This window comes from Pan paniscus, chromosome 14 (assembly GCF_029289425.2).
Source record: "Pan paniscus chromosome 14, NHGRI_mPanPan1-v2.0_pri, whole genome shotgun sequence".
In the NCBI taxonomy this organism is placed as follows: Eukaryota; Metazoa; Chordata; class Mammalia; order Primates; family Hominidae; genus Pan; species Pan paniscus.
Window position 1 is genome coordinate 61,367,239 of NC_073263.2, and position 20,663 is coordinate 61,387,901.

The window sequence follows — 20,663 nt, forward strand, 5'->3', positions numbered from 1 at the left end:
TATTATTATTCCTATTTTACAGATGAGGAAACTGGAGCTCAGTAGGTAAGTAAAAAGGTCAAACTAAAAATTGGTGAAGCTAGAATTTGAATTCAAGCAGTTTCATTCCAGACCTTATTTTTAACCACTGTGTTATATATAAATTATTATAGAAATTACCATTTTGTTTTCATAACCCCTGTCAGTAACATTTAAATAAACAGATATAATTTTCACATAATAAGGGGTTTCTTGTACATTCTTGCCCATTGCAATCACAAGCAATCCATATTCCCTGCCTAAACCCAGGGAATATATGCCTAAGCATTCTGGATGGATGGTTGAGTGTGCAGTTATATATATAACTTTTTATATATGTATTTATTTTTAAGTAGTATATATATTAAAGTGGTATCTCACCTTGAACAAAACCACATACTTAAAATACTTAGTCTGCTTATCCAATTTTATTATGCACACGTCAAATTAGCAACAGATCTAGAGAACAGACCAATAGGTCTGAGGGACTCCCATATGAGAAAAAGCACAGGGCAAATGTTGGGAGGGAACATAGATTGTTTGATTGTTTCTCTGACACCAAATACATTGTTCCAACACCAATCAATTGTCTAATTCTCCAATACCAACTGGGTGTCCTACAATTGGAGTTAGTGCAGACTCCATAAGTTAAGGAGAAAATCCTTCAATTCTGATACTAACTACCCAGATTTAGTGTCAGGCTGTACAGGTAGAAGGGCTCACTCCCACAAAACTACCCTCATTTCAGATGCCAGTTGCCAGTCTAGAGGACTACTCTAGACTGACTCGCTATAAATCTGGGGATTCCCAAAACTCCCTTCCCTGAAGTTCCACAATTCACTAGAATGACTCACAGAAATCAGGAAAGCACTATACTTATGATTATAGCTTTATTATGAAGGATACAACCCATGAACAACCAAACGTAAGAGATGTACAGGACAAGGAATGGTGGGACAGGGGTGGTGCACAGTTTCACTGCCCTTCCAGCACATCCACCCTCCAAGCACATCCATGTGTTACCAACCCAGAAGCTCCCCCATCCTCTTTCAGTCTTTATTGAAGCCTCATTACAAAGGCACTATTGATTAAATCACTGGCATTTGTGATTGAGCTCAATCTTCAGCCCCTCTCGCACCCATACATTGGGTATAAGCCCATAGTTCTAACCCTTTAATCTTATGTTTACTACTTCTAGAGACCAGTCTTCATCCTGAAGCTATACCCCTACCTGCCTTTAGTCACTACATTAACATACAAAATATGTGTCACTCAGGAAATTCCAAAACTTCTAGGAGCTTCGTGTCAGGAACCAGGGGGCAAAGACCAAATATTTACTTTTCATTGTACCATATGGATATAGAAGTACATGTCTGGTCAGAGGGCAGAATTCCAGTAGGGAGGTGTAAGAGAAGCACATTTTTGGCTCATTCTCAGAGGTGCCTAAAGTCTGGGCTGCCCTCAGAGGAAGCCAACTACTGGTAAATGAAGATAGAGCTACCCCAAAGAGTGAGTGCTTCTCAGCTAGGTGGGGGAGGGACTTAGTCCACTGGATAAAAGGCCTGTGACTTTTCCAATTCTGTGGTTGTCAGTGGGTCAGGAACTATGCTCTTTATGATTGGAAGCAATTTCTCCTGGGCTTGATTTCCACGTTAGTGAAATGAGAAGGATCTCACTGCGTATTTTTACCTCACAGACATTTCATAAAAGTTCGCATGCTATAATATAGGATGACATTTTTAAAAAGAATAGCACTGTTATTATTAGAACTAAATAAGAAATGAAAAGCTTAAAGATTGAAATAAGTGATATTAGAATCAAAGAAAAAGAAAAGTCATCATATCTTCAACATCATCATCACCAGACCACAGACAGTCAGCCTAAGAAGAAGGGTTGCTATTTTAAAGACTGAAATAGTAGGAATGTTTGGGGCATATTCAAACATTTCAGGTCAACATCATGAAGAGTAAGCAAGCTATCTTCAAAAAAATAAAATGGTTCTTGAGGCTACTCTACAGATGCAAATCTCACTAAGCCATTTCTTATGCTTCACCAGAAGTCTCTGATTACATTATTTGCACATTATGGTTAAGCAGATTTAAATGTAATTGACCAATCTCTCACTTGGTTTTTAAATAAGGACCAACACACACTTGGAAGAAAGAAAGCAGCGTGAGAATTCTGGGCTAAGAAAATGTATGCCATCTGATGGGTAAAACTAAAGAGCATTTTAAGAATTCCCTTGCTGTATTTATAAGTCGGATCTGAATAACGGGAACACATGGACACAGGGAGGGGAACAACACACAGTGGAGCCTGTATGAGTGGCGGGCAGGAGGAGGGAGAGAATCAGGAAAAATAGCTAATGCATGGCAGGCTTAATACCTAGGTAATGGGTTTATAGATGCAGCAAACCACCATGGCATACGTTTACCTATGTAACAAACCTGCACATCCTACACATACATCCCAGAACTTAAAAAAAAAAAGAATTCCCTTGGTGTTTTTATTTTTTCAGCAATTATTCTATTTCTATAGACAATTCTTGTATGTATCTTCAAACATAATTTTAGCCACATTTTTCACATGTATCAGGTTCTTTGAGGTCAGGAACTATATTTTATGTCTTAAAAATCTTAACTATATCCAGATCACAAGGTCAGGACATCGAGACCATCCTAGCAAACACGGGGAAACCCTGTCTCTACTAAAAATATAAAAAATTAGCCAGGCATGGTGGCGAGCGCCTGTAGTCCCAGCTACTCGGGAGGTTGAGGCAGGAGAATGGCATGAACCCGAGAGGCAAAGCTTGCAGTGAGCTGAGATCGCGCCACTGCACTCCAGCCTGGGTGACGGAGCGAGACTTCATCCCCCCCCCCCAAAAAAAAGGGAAAAAACAAAACAAAACAAAACAAAAACTATATCAGGGAGTATTAAATTGTACACTCAAAGAATCTTTAATTTACTGGTGTCTCTGTATGTGACCTATGTGTGAATTTTATCTTTCAATCTTCTCACCAAGAAATTAATCATATTTTTTGTATTCCTGTTCATTCTTTGGAAGAAAACTAACAAAACAGAGCCATCATCAAACAGAGCTAGCTAGACAATTTTGACTTTTGCATTTTCCTCAGTTAACATTCCACCAGATGACATCTCTCAGTCACTTCAGACATCATGTGTCTCTATCTCCAGCCTGCTCCCTATGTGTAATCTCCATACCACAGAAGGCAAAAGGACCATAAATCCCATTTCTTGTGCTAGAAACCTGCTGGTCTTGACCCTTTCCTCTCTTGCAATTCTCAGATTCAAACAATCATGACACTCAGGCATTTTACCTGACAAATAGTACTTAATTCCTTCCTGACTTAACACCTTTTTTTCTTTCTCTTTTTTTTGAGACACCATTTTTTTCTTTTTTCTTTTTTTTCTTTTTGAGATGGAGTCTCACTCTGTTGCCCAGGCTGGAGTGCACTGGTGTGATCTCGGCTCACTGCAAACTCCGCCTCCTGGGTTCAAGCGATTCTCCTGCCTCAGCCTCCTGAGTAGCTGGGATTATAGGCATAAACCACCACCCGGCTTATTTTTGTATTTTTAGTAGGGACGGGGTTTCACCATGTTAGTCAGGCTGGTCTTGAACTCCTGACCTCGTGATCTGCCTGCCTTGGACTCCGAAAGTGTTGGAATTACAGGTGTGAGCCACCGCGCCTGGCTGACTTAACACTTTTAAAGTCATAGGGAACCCTTTTGTCTTCTCTGATCTCTGGTCTCCTACAGTTTTTCTCCAGCGTCATTTTCACACTGTGCATAGGGGTTTCCAGACAATCAGTAAAGCTGCCCCTTTCCTGTTCAATGCATGTCAGTAAACTGGTTACATAACATCTGAGTTCCTAAACAAAGCCCCACCTACAACCTGGGGTGCTCTACTTCATATCCTGCCAAATATTCATCTCCAAAATACATACTGCTTATAGTTTCCCTGCCCATATCCCTCTTCATCTAATCTGTACCTGATCCTGGAAATAATGTGTGTCTATCTGCCTTGTGCACTTCACCCCTGGGTCATAACCATTCATAATTTACAAGGAGTCAAAAACTACAGCAAGTACACAGGTAAAGTGCCCTTTCTCCCCATCACAACTAGTAATTATCTCTATCTTTGCAATTACTACTCTCTGTTTACATTTATCTTTTTATCTGTCTTCCTCTCCCAAATGGCTGGGAATTCCTTAAGATAACACACCATTCATCTTCGTATTTTCGTTACAAAACATATTGCAGATACCCAAATGTTTGCTGAAGGAATGGGTTTTGGATTTAACTTTAACCTCTCCAGATAAGGGCATTAAAAATGAAACAGGAAAATATAACAGATTAAATATCCCAGACATTAAAATCTAAGACACAGGCTTTCCTCCAAGTGTCTTATTATTATGATAATTATACACCAGAGGTGTTTAAGAAGCTTTAGAGTAAAAGTTAAAATCGAAACTATAAATATTTAAGTTTAAAGCAATCATGAATACATGCTTTTTATAACACCATGGCCTCTATGATTTACTAGATTAAGATTTCAAGTAAGAAAGGAGAGGTTACATAATCTTTGTAATTAAAAAAAAAATCCTCTATGAATATCTCCTGGAGGTGTTGGTCATTATTTCATAATAAGCTTACTAAAAAATGCCACACTCACTCTTACACATCATGATACAATCCAGGGAAATTGATTTCTTTAAGGAAAGCTTAAAGAACAACTTATTACCATAGACAATTTAAACATGCAAACTAAATCAAACCTTCCTACACTCATAGAATCAATTGTTTCATGTGCAAAATTATTTAGTTTCAGGCTCCAAGAAATATATTTCTTCCTAGACAATTGTAATAATAAAAGCATTTTATAAAGCTATAACAACATTTTATAAATGCAAGTTAAAATAATAAAATTGTATGGACAAGGTGGTCCAAAACAAACCTCAGTAGTATAAAAAAAAAAATCTTGACTATTAAGTAGGTCTACAACAAAACCTAAATTCTAGAATATCATTATAAAATCCATTACATGACAAAAAGATACAAAACTAAAACAATACTGAAAAAAAATCAAAGTAAAAATAAATTGTAGCTTAGTTCATAACAGGCAAAGATAAATTGAAAGAAACTGTGCTGCCGGGTACAGTGGTTCACTCCTGTAATCTCAGCACTTTGGGAGGCTGAGGTGAGAGGATCACTTGAGGCCAGGGGTTTGAGACCAGACTGGGCAACACAGTGAAACCCCATCTCTATAAATTTTTTTAAAAAGATTAGCCAGGGGTAGTGATGCCTGCCTATACTCCTAGTTACCCAGGAGGCTGAGGCAGGAGGATAGCTTGAGCCCAGGAATTTGAAGTTACAGTAAGCAATGATTGCATCACTGCACTCCAACCTGGGCGACAGAGGGAGATCTTGTCTCAAAAAAAAGAAAGACAAAGGAGCAATGCTAAGTGAACAGCCAGTCATCCTCATCAAGTAGTTGTACCTTCCTTGACTTACCTGACTCAGATCTTCTTTCTTCCCATTGTTCTGATTCTTGATGGAACCCCAGGTAATAACAAATGGAATTTGCATTCCTTAATTAATTTACCATACTGTATGCAATGATGGTTTAATTTTTGTTGTTTTTACATAATACTGCAAGAGAAATGCCTTCATCTGCTATGGAACATGGAAAGAAGAAAGGGAGAAGGCAAGTGGAGGAAATGAATACAACCAATTAAAGGCCTCCAGTCAATTCTGTTGAGCTATTTCATCCCCTGAAAGAAAGAGCCAGCCCTGTCCTTTACAAGTACAAAGAGGGTATTAAAGGCAGGCAGCCTTTTAGAAGAGAAAGTGTAATAGTGGGAGAAGCCCATCTCAAAGGAAATCATGTTTACCTATAAGATTTCAGAATTCCCTTAGATAAGATGTTCAAAACCATGGTACAAATATTACATAAAAAGAGGTGCATAACAGAAATGTTTAATAACAATATTCAAAATGTTCCCTTAGTATAATGGTTCTGTGTACATGTACATGGGAGGGCAATTTTACTGCTTTTTACTTTGTCACAGGGGAAATGTTAAGCACAGACTGACTGACTTTCAAGTAAGACTAGTTTTCACTTGCTGCTATTGGAGACCAGGTCAGCCTCACGATTCCAAGATTGTGTATTAGCTGGACTTCAAAAAAGTCCAAATTTTTTCTCAAGCCTAGATCCTTCCCCTGAACTCCAATGGCCTATTTGGACATGTTTCCTTAATGTTTAGCCGGCACCTTAAACTCACTTTTCCAATTAGAATTTATCTTCCTCCTTGACTTGCCCCTACATCGCAGTAAATCATTAGTTTTTATAACTCTTTTCTCTTTCATGCCCCATACATCTAACCATAGAGCGCATCTTGCTGGTTCTAACCTCAAAATGCATTCATTTTCCAAATACTTCTTACCACCCTCACTACTCTTCCCGATCCAAGCCAACATTATTCCTCCTCTAGATTATTTTAACAGCATCAGAGTGGTTTCACTCATTCTACCATTATTCATCTACACTTTTTCCTCAACAGAGCAGCCAAAGCAATCCTTTGAAAATGTAAGTCAGATGTCACTCTTTTGCTCAAAACCTTCCGCGGCTTTTGAGTGGCTCCTCATCTCAGAGTAAAGTCAAATCTTTACAATGGACAGTAATGCCCTACAGGATCTATTACCTTTCTGACCTTATCTCCTATTATGCTCCCCCTCTCTCCCTCTGCTCCAGTCTCACTTCCATACCTTGAGGCCTTTACACTTGCTTTTCCCTTTGCCTGGAATAGTCTTCTCTCAAATACCAACATAAATGGCCTCTCTACGACTCTTTTAAGTTTTTCTCAAAGACCACTTTCTCTACAGGACCTTTTCTGACCACTCAATCTAAAACTGCAAAAAACCCTGCCCTGGCATGCCAGAGTCAGACATAAGACATACATTGACTTCTTTCATTGGCTTGGTTCTATATCTGCCACCTAAAATGTAAACTTCAAGAAAGCAGAGGCTTTTGTTTTTACAGCTCTTTGGTGCCTTGGAATGGATGAGGTATTCAGTAAATGACTGATTAAACAATGAATAGATGAATCTTTTTTTTTTTTTTTTTTTTTTTTTTTTGTGACAGCGTTTCGCTCTTTGCCCAGGTTGGAGTGCAATGGCGCAACCTCCGCCTCCCAGGTCCAAGTGATTCTCCTATCTCAGCCTCCCCAGTAGCTGATATTACACACATGCGCCACCACGCCCAGTTAATTTTTGTATTTTTAGTAGAGACGGGGTTTCACCATGTTGGCCAGGATGGTCTCAATCTCTTGACCTCATGATCCGCACGCCTCGGCCTCCCAGAGTGCTAGGATTACAGGCGTGAGCCATGGCGCCCAGCCAAATAGATGAATCTTATTTAAACTAACTTTATTTTTTTTTTCTGTCACTCACAGTCAAGCCTAATCCTTGCTAATACAAGTGCCTAGCACAATGCCTACCAAACAGGAGTTCAATAAGCTGTTTTGAGAGTCCTTTCCTTATAGAGTCAAAACATATCAAAAACTACTAATTAACACTAGCTCTTTTTTCCATAAAATATGGTTTGAAAGATAGCTGCCAAGAAGCCACCATCACAGTGGTAGACATTTATATGACAAAAGGGTCTCACTGCTGATCAATTTTAAATCTATACTTAAAGGTGATCTCTTCTGAGGGGAGAAGGGACGATTACCCAATATCTTATTTTCTTTAGGTTTTCCTATGAGTGTGAATAAATATTATTTTAGATTTTCCTAGCACTTATATCATTTCTCATAAAGTAGTTCATATTTCCATATGGCATTCCTTCATAATTCTTGGCGGAAATGAAAAAATTTTTTTTAAATTAATGCATCACCTCCAGAAAAATAAACTCAGAGTTGAAGAGTTGCTGGAGACCAGTTGTTTTCAAAGGTTGTTTAGTACTAGAACTCCGTTTTCAAAAGAAATCTTATGTCAAAGTTCAAAATACAAAATAAAGTGTTGCAGGCTGAAGCAGAGGAAGAAAAATAGAACTCATTTTCCAAATTCCATTCCCTATGTTAGTATGTCCAACTCGTAAAAATGCATTGAGCTGTACACTTATGATCCTGTACACTTATGTAACTGCATGTGTATTATTCTTTAATTTTTAGAAAAGTACCAACATTTTTAGAAAACTACTAACATAAGCCTACAAAATTTGCGGTCGTTATGTTCTAAAGTTTGAATAAGCTTCAGGCAACACACAGCTGGAATCTGTTCAAATTTCTGACAATACATATTAAAATTCTATACTAACATATTATTCACATAGACTCATGTTTACCTGCACTGTTAATGACAGGCAGATGTGTGTCAACAATAAATAATCACGGAAAAATAACACCAACACTATAACAAACATGGAGAATATTTATACAATGATTAATAGGTACTTTTCAAACTTTATAAACATTTGTACATATTAACCTATTTAATCCTCACAACAAACATCTGGGTTAAGTACTAATATTGCACCCATTTTATAGGTAGGAAAAGGGAAGCTCAGACAGAATAAGAAACTTGTCTAAGATTATACCTATAACAAGCTGGGGTTTCAACTCCAGGTGAACCAGTTACCTAACCTCAGAGTCCAAATAACAGTTTCTCCTATCATATAATGTTTCTATAATCTAATTGCAAACACATTTTTAATTTTGCCCACTAAAATCACTTATTACAGTTATTGCTGTTATCATGGCCTATCAATAAAAAAATTCCTTAAATTCGCAGGCTGATATGGTTTGGATTTGTGTCCCCTCCCAAATCTCACGTTGAATTGTGATCCCCAGTGTTAAAGAAGGGCACTGATAGGAGGTGATTGGATCATGGTGGTGAATTTTCCTCTTGCTGTTCTCATGATAGTGAGTGAGTTTTCACGAGATCTGGTTGTTTAAAAGTGTGCAGCACCTCTCCCTGCACTCTCTTCCTCCTTCTCCAGCCATGTAAGATGTGCGTGCTGCTCCTTTGCCGTCTGCCATGATTGTAAGTTTTCTGAGTCCTCCCCAGCCATTCTTCCTGTATAGCCTGTGTAACTGTGAGCCACTTAAACCACTTTTCTTTATAAATTACTCGGTCTCAGGTAGCTCTTTATAACTATGCAAAAACGGACTAATACAAAGGCATACAATAATTTCAGTTTTAACTGGTTTAGTATTTTCACACAATGACAAAGAAAAGGGTTTTTCTGAAGCATATTAACAATAACTTTAAAAACCAAACTATTTCACAATTTAATGATACATGCTTTCCAGATATGCTTATTAGTATAATTTCCATGCACTGTTTCATAATACTCAAAGATGACAGTGCTATCTCCATGCAGTTATAGGACTTATGCCAAAGATGACTGTAGTGGGTGAGTAGTGCCCCCCAAAAATGCATATCCACCCAGAACCTCAGAATGTGACTTATTTGGAAATAGGAACTTTGCAGATGAAATTAGTTAAGGATCTTGAGAGGAAATCATCCTGTGACTGACATCATCCAATGACTAGTGTCCATAAGCAGAGGTGAGGACCCTAAGAGACATGGAGAAGATGGTGAGAAGATGCAGGCAGAGAGTGGAGTGATGCATCTACAAGCCAAGGAACACGAAGGACTCCGAGTAGCCACTAGAAGCTGGAAGAGAAGCATGGATGCTTCCTCCCCTGGAGTCTTCTGAAGATGCCAACCCTATAATACTATGATTTCAGAGACTTTAGTGAGAGACTTAATTTCTGTTGTTTACAGGCACTCAGTTTGTGGTAATTGGTTATGGCAGCCCTAACAAACCAATACAACTACTAATTCAAGATTCTGTAAGATGCATAAATACAATCTGGTTTCTGGAGAGCAGCTGACAATTCTACCTGCAGCATTTGATTATCTCCATACCTCTTCCCCCAACTGGTTACATGTCAACCTTGTCTCCAACAAGATTCATAAGATTGCCATTAATGTGTTTGCTCTATCTACTGCTTAGGTTTCTTTGTAGTACACAGATTTGTTATGTTAAACTGTCCTTCAGAATACACTATTCTGAAATTTTCTTTCACCTACTTCATATTGAAAACTAAGGTGCAGTAAATATTGCTTTACAGCCACGAGTGTAAGAGAGTTCTAAAACCTTGGTCATCACTGGTGATACTGTCCTGTTACTTGATGTTCGCTATAGTTCATAGGTGACACTGACAGAACTGCTCAAGTAGCTACTTCAAATCCGTAGCTGGCCCAAAATCTGCAAACACTGTAAACTGTTAGTTTCTCGAAAAGATTAATGATGTATTGATGACACTTTCAGCCTGTTAACCTCCAAAAAGATATAGAGGTCTTCCTGATGTGGTTTTCTTCTTCATCATCATCTATCAGCCCAAGCCACAGCAGATTCAGGAAATGTTCCTAGCTCAGTATCTCAAAAAGCAATCTTTAGCTGCAAGTAGTTCCTCCGTGCCCAGTGTTCTTTAATGTCAATCCACAGAATCCTTAATCCTTCTAGTGATTTTGGGACATGCTCTTTCTATTCCACTCTGCTGCTTTCCAAAACAGTTTATATTTGCACTACAAAATGATTACTCTTACAATCTCATATCCAAGTCTACAACTTAAACTTTTGATGCCAACTCTATACAGATAATCCCTGGAAATAAACTGGCAGGATTTAAATATGTGGTCTCTTACCAGTATACCACACTTGCAATACACTATAAATATTTTTCACAAATCCTGTAATTACCTTGGGAATGGCCCAGTTATATCTCATCATACCTTTTTCTGAAAAAAGTATTAATTTATTGAACATAAAATTGTACATATTCTAACATTTTGGTAAGTATATGCAAACATATATAAATTATATTTTAAAAATAAATTTAACTTTTATTATATTTGGCTTATATTAACATTAAAATTATTTTAGAATTCCTAAGTATACTTACTAAATATATATGTAAAGTATACTAATGTATGCTTTAGAATTCGTAAGTAAATTCCTAAGTATACTTACTAGATGACTGCAGATAGTCAAATTAGTTCCCTGAGACATAAAACCATTAGGAGTCATAAGCTGGCTTTACGAACATAGGTTTTACTCCACAGTCTATCTGTAGAACCAGCACTACACAACTTGGATATACTAAATACTTTCATTATTCCCATAGGAAAATGAAAAAAAAAAAGTAACATCATCCACCTATCCCTTACTTTTGGAAAGGTGTCAAGAGATAACTCAGAGTGTTACTAATGTTTATCAGTTACCTGCTTATATGAAAATTACAACTATTATAGTAGCAAAACAGGGAGAAATGGAAAAGAAATATATATATATATTTATGGATATATATATATGGATATAGTGAGTAAAAGAAAAAGACAAAACAAAAACTTAGTATAGTATGATTAACTGTATTCTAAAACAAAATCTAGGAAATGCCATAGATCTAATCCTGAAATTAAATGAGAATTTTCATAAATATATTTATTTAAAATGCCTTAATATATCCTTATACATGTACTACTTTATGTTTCATGTCTACTCAAAAGAGGAATTGAAGCATACTTGCAATTATTTCAAAACATGTGATAATTCAGTTTGTAGAATAATCTTTGATATTTCTAAATTGATTACTAGTGCACATCCAACACAGCAGCTCTACAACTGCTACTTCAACTGATTTGATAAAGTGAAAAACCATTCAGTATAGGCTACTGTATTCTATAGCCAAAGACCTCTAAGCAAATGAGAAAAATGTCTTAAGTTAGTATATTAGTTTGCTAGGGCTGCCTTCATAAAATACCCCAGGCTGAGTGGCTTAAACAACAGAAATTCATTTCCTCAATTCTGGAGGCCAGAAGTCCAAGATCAAGGTGTCGGCAGAGTTGGTTTCCTCTGAGGGGCATAAGGAAATGATTTGCTCCAGTCCCCTCCCCATGGCTTGCAGATGGCCACCTCCTCACTGTGTCTTCACATGGTCTATCCTCTGTACATGTACATTCCTGAATGGCTGTGACTCTAAATTTCCTCTTCTTATAAGGACACAGGTCAGATTGGATTAGGGATATCCTAATGATCTCATTTTAACTCTCCTCTCTTTAAAGGCCCTATCTCCAAACATAGTCAAGTTCTGACATACTGAGGTTTAGGGCTTTAACATAGGAATTTATGAGGGAACAGTAGAGCTTGTAACAGTTAGAAAACATTTTTGTTCCCTTGACCAGTCAACAAAAGCAATATCCCACATGGTTGTCTTCTGTAACTAAATTATTTTATCATAAATATTTCCACCACCAACAATGTAACCTATTAACTACATCATATAGGCAGATATTGGTTAAAAAAAAGTGTCTTTTCATAACATTCTAATATTCTACTCCTGATTTGAAAGACCAAATAATATATCGTACACAAATTATGAGGCCCCAACCTACAACCTCCACGACATAATGATTCCAACCAATATAATGTTAGCTGTGTTGTTGACTCTGCTGCAGGGGATATAAAATGCAATTAAACTAATAACTGATACTGATTATTCAAAATATGTATCAAACTCACTAACAAATTGTAACTGGCATTTTTAGAAGGCTATAGCAACAAAGAGGTTAACGTGTCTTTTGGTTATAGCAGATAAATTTGAAATTTTCAAACACTATAAATTTTCCAGGTGGTTGCCACCTGGAAATTAAGTGTTCTAAGTGCTCACAGTAGGTGAATAAAAGATAAACATTTGGTATTTAGTAAGACATTTATCATAAAATGATGGAAACGCATGAGAAACTTGAAACCAGGAGACGTATTTGAGCAGACAAATATTAGGGTCAAATCAAGGAATTGCTAGCTAAAAACATACAAACAGAGTCTTAAAAGCAGAAAGCATAGTATTAAATGGAAAGGATTTAAAAATCAAATATATCAGTGAATGCTCTTAATGGTAAAATATGGAAACAGAGAAATATGGCAAAAATTAAAAATGAGTTAACATTGAATCCACTCTGATAATACACTGAATATTGATCTCTTCTAGAAGCTTAAATCTATTCACAGCTGTACCAGGAATAATCCCTGGTCTAGAGCAGCAGTTCCTAAAGTATAAGAATTCCTGGAAAACGTATGAATTTATCCTTAAAGAAAGAGTAGAATACACAAATTTAGGTGAGGTTCCCAGCAAAAAGCACCAAAGGGAAGGTGACATTTACTTTTAAGTTTCTTGATGAAGGAGAAAACTAGACAACATTCTTGCCACAGCTGCCACTTCCCATGGATTTAACTTAGGCAAAATCCACCATGCAGCTCTGCATTGAGATGCTGAAGGCTATATACAGATATGACAAATGAGAGAAAAGATATCCAAAGAAGGGGAGCCAAGCAGGATTTTTTCAAGTAAACAAAATTTGGAAGGAGAGGTTAAGGGTGTAGGAATCAAAAGTCCCATTTTGTGGCATAATATGATTCTGATACCTTTTTGAGATGCAATGGAAATAGCAAAAGCTGTTGTCTATACAAGTGTGGATCTTAGAAGGAAAGTCTGGGATATAAATTTGTAAGTCTTTAACATAATGGTGGTATTATGGGAATTGAAAACATCACCTAAAGAGAAGATCTAGGGAGAAAAAAAGAGAAGGGTTCACCATTAGGCTAGTGAAAAGCACTTTTAAAAAAGCAATGCATAGACACTGCACAGAGGAAGAGGAGAAAGTAAAGGAAATTGACCATAGGAGGGAAGAGCCAGCTGGGGAAGAGCTAGATGGGAGTGAGACAGATTGGGTTTCACTAAGACACAGACACTACACCTGAACCAAGAGTAAGACAAGAGCACAGTTTCTGACACAGTGTAATCACTCAATAAAGGCTTGTTAAGTTAGTGATTGGATGAATGAGTTACAGACTGAACTAGCACGGTATTTCTAGAATTAAGAGTTGACTAGGAAAGGATGGAAATACATGGTGGAATTATAACTCTAAAAAGGTCAGGCCAAGGTGATGTTGTAAACTTACCTTAGTTTTATTTTAATATACTCACCAACAAAAAAAAGTAAGTTTTGTCATATTTTTTACTCTTTAATAAAATTTAATAATGAAATAGATTATTGGGAAGTAATCAATAAAACCTTTATAGATTAATTTTAACTGCTTAGACAAGGAAAAATGTATTGAACCTTAGAAGTCCAAAAAGAGAGAAATATTACAATGGTATACAGAAATACAATAATGACTCAAAATATTTCCACTGAAATGTAACAGAAAAGTTGTAAGCCATTATATCTTAGAAAAGAAGCAGTCCTAATGAAGTAGATTTTTGAAAATTGTCATACAGGTAAGCTCATTAGTTGCAATGAAAGTTCTCCCTGCTGATCTAGGAGTACTTAATGACCAGGATTTGTTATGCCTCAAAAACAAAGGTACTTTTTAATTCATGTGATAGCTCACTGAGGAGGTTTCAAATCTGGAAACTTTTAAATGATGATATGTAACACGTGTATAAGAGCATTAAAATACTCCAAAGCAAACACACTTACCTCATTCAAAATATTACATTTTCTCCTCAAATCTCATTAATAAAGTAATATAATAATAAAAAAGTTATGCTTAACAATCACCTATACTATAAAAAGTACTTCAGTGATGGCTTTTCTATGTTAAAGATGAAGTTGGCTGCTCCCTGTGAAACATACTAACGGTGTCTGCTGACCCATACACAGACACTAGACTCCACTCTTAACAGATGGAAACTAAAAAGTCCCAAAACCCCAGAACGCCCTGCTGAAACACAAAAACAACAAACAGAAAAATACCCAGAAGAACCAAACCAAGTTACAATTCTGCAAGTCCTTATCAAAGGTAAATATTTTTAAAGAACAAATTATAATATTAATAAAGAATTTTAAGTACGAGTCAACATAAATATTTCAAAAACTTCATTTACAGCAAAACCTGCTAAACAATAAATTCTACAATAAAAAATACATCTACTCAACCATGTTTTTCCCCAAGAAAAAAACTCCCGGTGTATTTCAAGGCACTTTGTACCTACCATGTTTTCATCCACTACTCCGTTATCTATCAAACTGCTTAATGTCCATCAAGAATACTCATTTCCAATTTTTTTCATCCCATTTGGTCAAAAAATCCAAAATATCAGAATTCTCTCTTTAGGAGAGTTGATTTCCCTGAGGTAAAAGTTATTTTGAATATCACTGAGTGATTTTGAATGTTTACAACCCATTCAGTTCAATGCCCTTTTGCCCTATCTCAGGTGATTTAATACAAGAAAATAATTTCAATTATTTTCCCTTCTTGAATCCTATTAAAACATCTATAACTATATATATGGAAAGATTCTTCTTACAGCAAGGACATTTTCAGGTTGCAGAGGGGTAAAGTGAGTAATTCAATAATTCATTGGAACACTAGGATTTATTAGTGAAAATTTAAGTAAAAAGCTTATTTTTTGTCTTACAAATCAAGACAGGCCATATGAAATATTTACTTCAAAGAAACATACATCTCAGAACAAAGTTTCAAAGAACATCTCATCCAATCACATGCTTCTTTGTCAATAAAGTTCTATAATCCTCATTTTATAGAAGAAGAACAATTTAAAGGGAGCAGGAAAAGATAAAATTGATTTTTTTAAAGAAGAAATATTCACTCTAATATGGAAAACAATAAAATATCCTTCAAGTTGATGAATTCCAATATTAAAAAGAAAATAAAGAGGTTATAAAGACAATTTCATATTACTAATGACTAGTAGTCAACAAAAAAAGAATACAGATATTCCAGCATTCCAGATGAGCTGTTTTCCAAAATGTATTCATAAATTGGTTGTTTGACACCAAGTAAAGTTGAAAGAATCAATGTGAAATATAAATGAAAATTGAGGCCGGGCGCGGTGGCTCATGCCTGTAATCCCAGCACTTTGGGAGGCTGAGGCAGGCGGATTAGGAGGTCAGGAGATCGAGACCATCCTGGCTAACATGGTGAAACCCCGTCTCTACTAAAAATATAATAAATTATCCGGGCATGGTGGCGGGTGCCTGTAGTCCCAGCTACTCAGGAGGCTGAGGCAGGAGAATGGCGTGAACCTGGGAGGCGGAGCTTGCAGTGAGCCAAGATCACACCACTGCACTCCAGCCTGGGCAAGAGAGCAAGACTCCATCTCAAAAAAAGGAAAAAAAAAAAAGAAAAAGAAAATTGAATTATTAAGGTAGTCAAAAAATTATATTTAAATCATATTATAACCAAGTATTAATAATAACTCTATCCATTCTATGACCCTTTATGACCTGATCTAAGCCCACAATTGAGACTAGAATCAGGTTAGAAATTTGGGCATTAGGAAAGAGTGAAATGAAACTCTGGCAGTATGGTGTCTTCTATAACAAAAAAAAGAGAGCACCAACAAGTTGGCCAGAGATAGATTTGGTACTCAGGTAAGTAGGGAGGGACACTGATTGCTGGTTCTGGTCTCAGGTATGTAATAGGCTATCAGTGCCTATGAATGACATTGAATCAAGAGAGCATCACCCTGGCCAAAAAGTGCAGGAGATTTAGCAGTAGAAGGTAGGGCTAGCAGGTATCTACAAGGTTTAAACTGTAAAATGAAGTATTTTATAATATAAGACCTCATCATCTAACTAAACAAATTAAACTCATAGCTCCAATCATGACAACTCATAATATCCTACAACTCTCTCTCTTTATTTTTAAAATGAGATATTGGGTATGAAAACACTGTGAGAAAGTGGAAAGTATATACAAATAAAAGGTATAATTTTCAGTCTTTTAGCACTGAAGACCAGAGCCATGAAATGTTTCTTAAAAAGGTACAAACCTTTACTAGCTTTGTCTAAAGGTTCCAAATCATCCACAAAATTCAGTATATCAGGGTACTTCTCTTCACATATTTCTACCAGGAAATGAAGTAGCGTTGTTTTCTGATCTGCTGATTTTGTGTCCTTTAGCTAAATAGAACAGGAGGGAGAAAAAACACAGAGTCATAAGTATGTTGATATTCTGTCTACTTAAATAATATTAATACTGTATTTTGTAGATAAGGACTAAAAGTTGTAAAATTAGTTGATTTCGTTTTTGAAAAACAAATATTTAAATACTTGAAAAACTACTTTTGACTTGCTGCTTGGTGAAAATCATTATTTGTCGCAAAAAAGGAATAAGTTAAATCGAGCATGCAATGTTTTATAGAAAAAAAATATGGCAAAATGCCTACGAAAACAGAGTAACCTATGAGTCTATTTAATAGTAGTATTTAAACATTCTTGGCATTCATCCATTTATCACTTGGCACATATTCATAGAATGCCTACTAGCTACTGTAGTAGTTGGAGACCTAACAACAAATAAAACACAGACTTTCCTCAAGAAGCTGTTTAGTTAAAAAATATACGTATTTGCCTTGGTGTGACAAATAGTATAGTAAAAATAATCACAACTTTCATTTAGGAGGACATGACAATGGAACTGAGACTTCAAAGACAGGAAGTTGTATGGGCTTAGGGAAAAGAAAGAAAAAATACAAAAGTACATTAACACAGGCTCATGGAGCAGCATTTACAAGGGCTATAGATGAGGAAGGATATGACACATCTGAGGCGGCTGAGTGACTCCAGAATTAAAGTGTATCTGTATTAGGGAAGGCAAGTAGGGACATGGCAAAGATATAAATCTGAAAAGACCAAAAAATAAAAGGAAAGATAATGGCATGCAATGGAAGTAGGATTTTGATTTTGAAGCAATATAAGTTTTCCAACTAGATGAGAGATGATCAGATATACATTTTAGAAAGCTCCCTCCAGTGAGTGTGGCTAAAAAGATTAGGGCAAGAGTACTAAGAGAAGCATGAAGAGTGAGTTAAAAACCCATGGCAATAATCAGGCAGGGAAAGAGGGCAGTCTGAATGGAGGTTGTGCCTGGGAAATGGGGACAATGAGACCATGTGGGTATGGAAACCCAGGTGATGCTGTTAACTAACATGTCAGAAACGATGAGAAACAGATTTGTGTGAGGTGGCCAAAGAAGAAAATTGTTTTGGACAAGGTAAATTTGAAGCTTTTCGGTAGTATCCAGGTGGAAATGTCTTGAAAGAATATACATTTATCTATCTATGTATAGAACAGTGCTTTCATTATTTTTTTTCATGATTGCCCCCTAAGAAGTTTTTAGGCATTTTTTTCCTAACTGCACCTATAAAATTTTAAAACCACAAAGGTGATGCATTTATGTTTATATGCTGTATGCATATCTGTGTTTTACACCTAAAAACTGGTTAAACAAGTAAGACATTTTTGCTCTCCAAGAACCAACTTTTTATCCCTGAAAGATACCTATTGAAAATACATGGTTAAACCTCAGAGGAATAAACTGGGGCACCAACTTGTGACCCCTTTCCTCCCAAAGCTAATTAGTTGATCAAATTAACATAAACAGGTATGTAGAATGAATGAAAAGAGGTTACGGGCTTGAGACGACCAGGGTGGACCAATCCTAATCTGAAATGGCCAAGGAGTGCAATCACAGGGAGAGGTAGTTAAGCTAAAACTTCAACAATGATAAAAGTTAGCTTGGGTTTTGTGTAGTGTTGGGATAGAAAGTATTGGCAAGGAGGAGTGGTATGAACACAGGACTAATAGGTAATCTGGTAGCATTCCCTACCATTAAGTAATCATTTAGAGCAGAGATACAAATAAAGGGTTAAAAAAAAATCAGTCTTTTCTACCAGAATTTAATTTACAGCTGGAAATTCAAGGCATACCTAATTGGGCACAGTACTATTTACTTGCTTCCTTTCCAAGAATTTCCAACTTTAAAATTGGTTCCTAAATAAATTCCCATAAGTAATATTTTAAAAAATCCAACCTCACTAAATATTCTATCACTATCAGAAAAATACCAAATAACAGTTAAAGTACAGTAGTGGAAGAATGGGAGATTTCCGTACCATCAGACATATTAACATACTGACTACTTATTGATTCAAAAACTATCATAGCGCTGGGAACAGTGAGCTACCCACCTAGACAGCTTTACTTTCACATCATGACACATGTAATAGGTTCAAATGCTATGGTGACCTACACAACATGCAACTTAAACAGTGGTTCCCAGTACTTTAAAAACAGACTGAATATGAACACTTAGTCCATGATTTGGTACCTTGTTTAAAAGAAATACAGATTTCACAACATAGAGCTGAGTGTTTTACAAGAGGATGCCTCAAAAACATGACTCCATTGACTACCTAGACAAATTGTCACTAACATACGTGGATGATTTGGCAATGTTAAAACACGTCCTTGACTAATTAATAGTCTTGAGCACATTACTGGACCTTAGCTTTCACACAGGTAAAATAAGAAAATGAAACAACATAGAAACTCTAAATTCACTTTTTACTCTAAAAATGTTAAGTATACATTATAGTGGAACTAAGAGTTAGTAGACACAGTACAATGTAATTTTTAAAAACTAGAAGAGTGGAGAAATGTAGTAATAATCTCATTTCAGAGTTATTTCTGTGTGTTTGGGTCAGTTGGAATCATTCTATGGGCTTCTGTTTTTACATATAGACTCATGAATGTCAAATACAATCTTTAAGTTTCCTTACAATCCTATAATTTCATTCATACTATCATCTTAAATAGGTTAGGCCAGATTAAAAGCATCAAACTTTTACAAACAGTTTTCTCTTTGTACAGCCACCAAAAGTTAACATGAAAGTTGTATTCTGTTTTGTTAAAAAGCACCCTAGTAGCAAAGATCCTTTATCTCACCCACCCTCATTTACAGCAATGACCACTTGGGGAACACTGTTCCTACTCTGAATTCTCGGCAACCCATTTTTACTAGTCTACACCCTTGTAGACTGTTTGGAACGTTAAGACAATCACCATCTACCTTCACAATTTGTAAAGCCTAGAAAGAGTATTCCAATAGTATTTGTGATATAGCTAAACAGCCAGCAACTGCTAGGATTAATGTATCAAGAAATCTCAATGACGGAAGAACAACCAACTGGATTGATCTTGGTCTTTATTTGTAAGAAATGAGAATTCAGAATTTAGAATCATGGAAAACAATGTAGTTTGTAGCAACTATTAGTTTAATAAATGTTAAATACTCAAGTCAAACACAGATTCGAGTTATTCAGAGACCATTATAAAGCTAAACACTGATTTAGGAGGAGGGTGCTACCATGGGTTGTCTTGTTGAAAACATCAACTGAGTAGCAAGCAGCATACTGGGAACAATCTAGTATTAAAAAGTACACTCACTGAATAGTAAAGGGAAGCACAATATTCCTATCATTTCAAAATGGCTATTTAACAATTGAAAGACACCACTCAAACTTTCAAGTAAATAAATTTGAAACTAAGCCTAATAAATAAGAGGTTCAGAAAAGAAGCATGTTGTTGATCATGCATGGTGTCTTATTTATAAACTACTATGCAGCTCTAAACTCCAGGGCAGAGATTCTTCATTTATGCTCTAACATTCTCTAGAAAAATTTCACAATGCTGCCAAGATACTCTTCCTGCCTCAACTACTCTATTCTCTCCCACCCCTCTCTCTA

General features: G+C 36.2%; 1 protein-coding gene across 2 annotated transcripts in view; it reads right to left on the bottom strand.

Annotated features, from left to right (window-relative positions):
- The window catches only part of DIAPH3 (diaphanous related formin 3), a 489,712-nt gene that overhangs the window by 175,821 nt on the left and 293,228 nt on the right, over window positions 1-20,663 (bottom strand). For both annotated transcript variants that reach the window (XM_003825324.5, XM_055096829.2), the window contains one exon: window positions 16,908-17,037. In XM_003825324.5, the coding sequence (XP_003825372.4) occupies window positions 16,908-17,037 (130 nt within the window). The remainder of the gene's footprint in view (window positions 1-16,907; window positions 17,038-20,663) is intronic.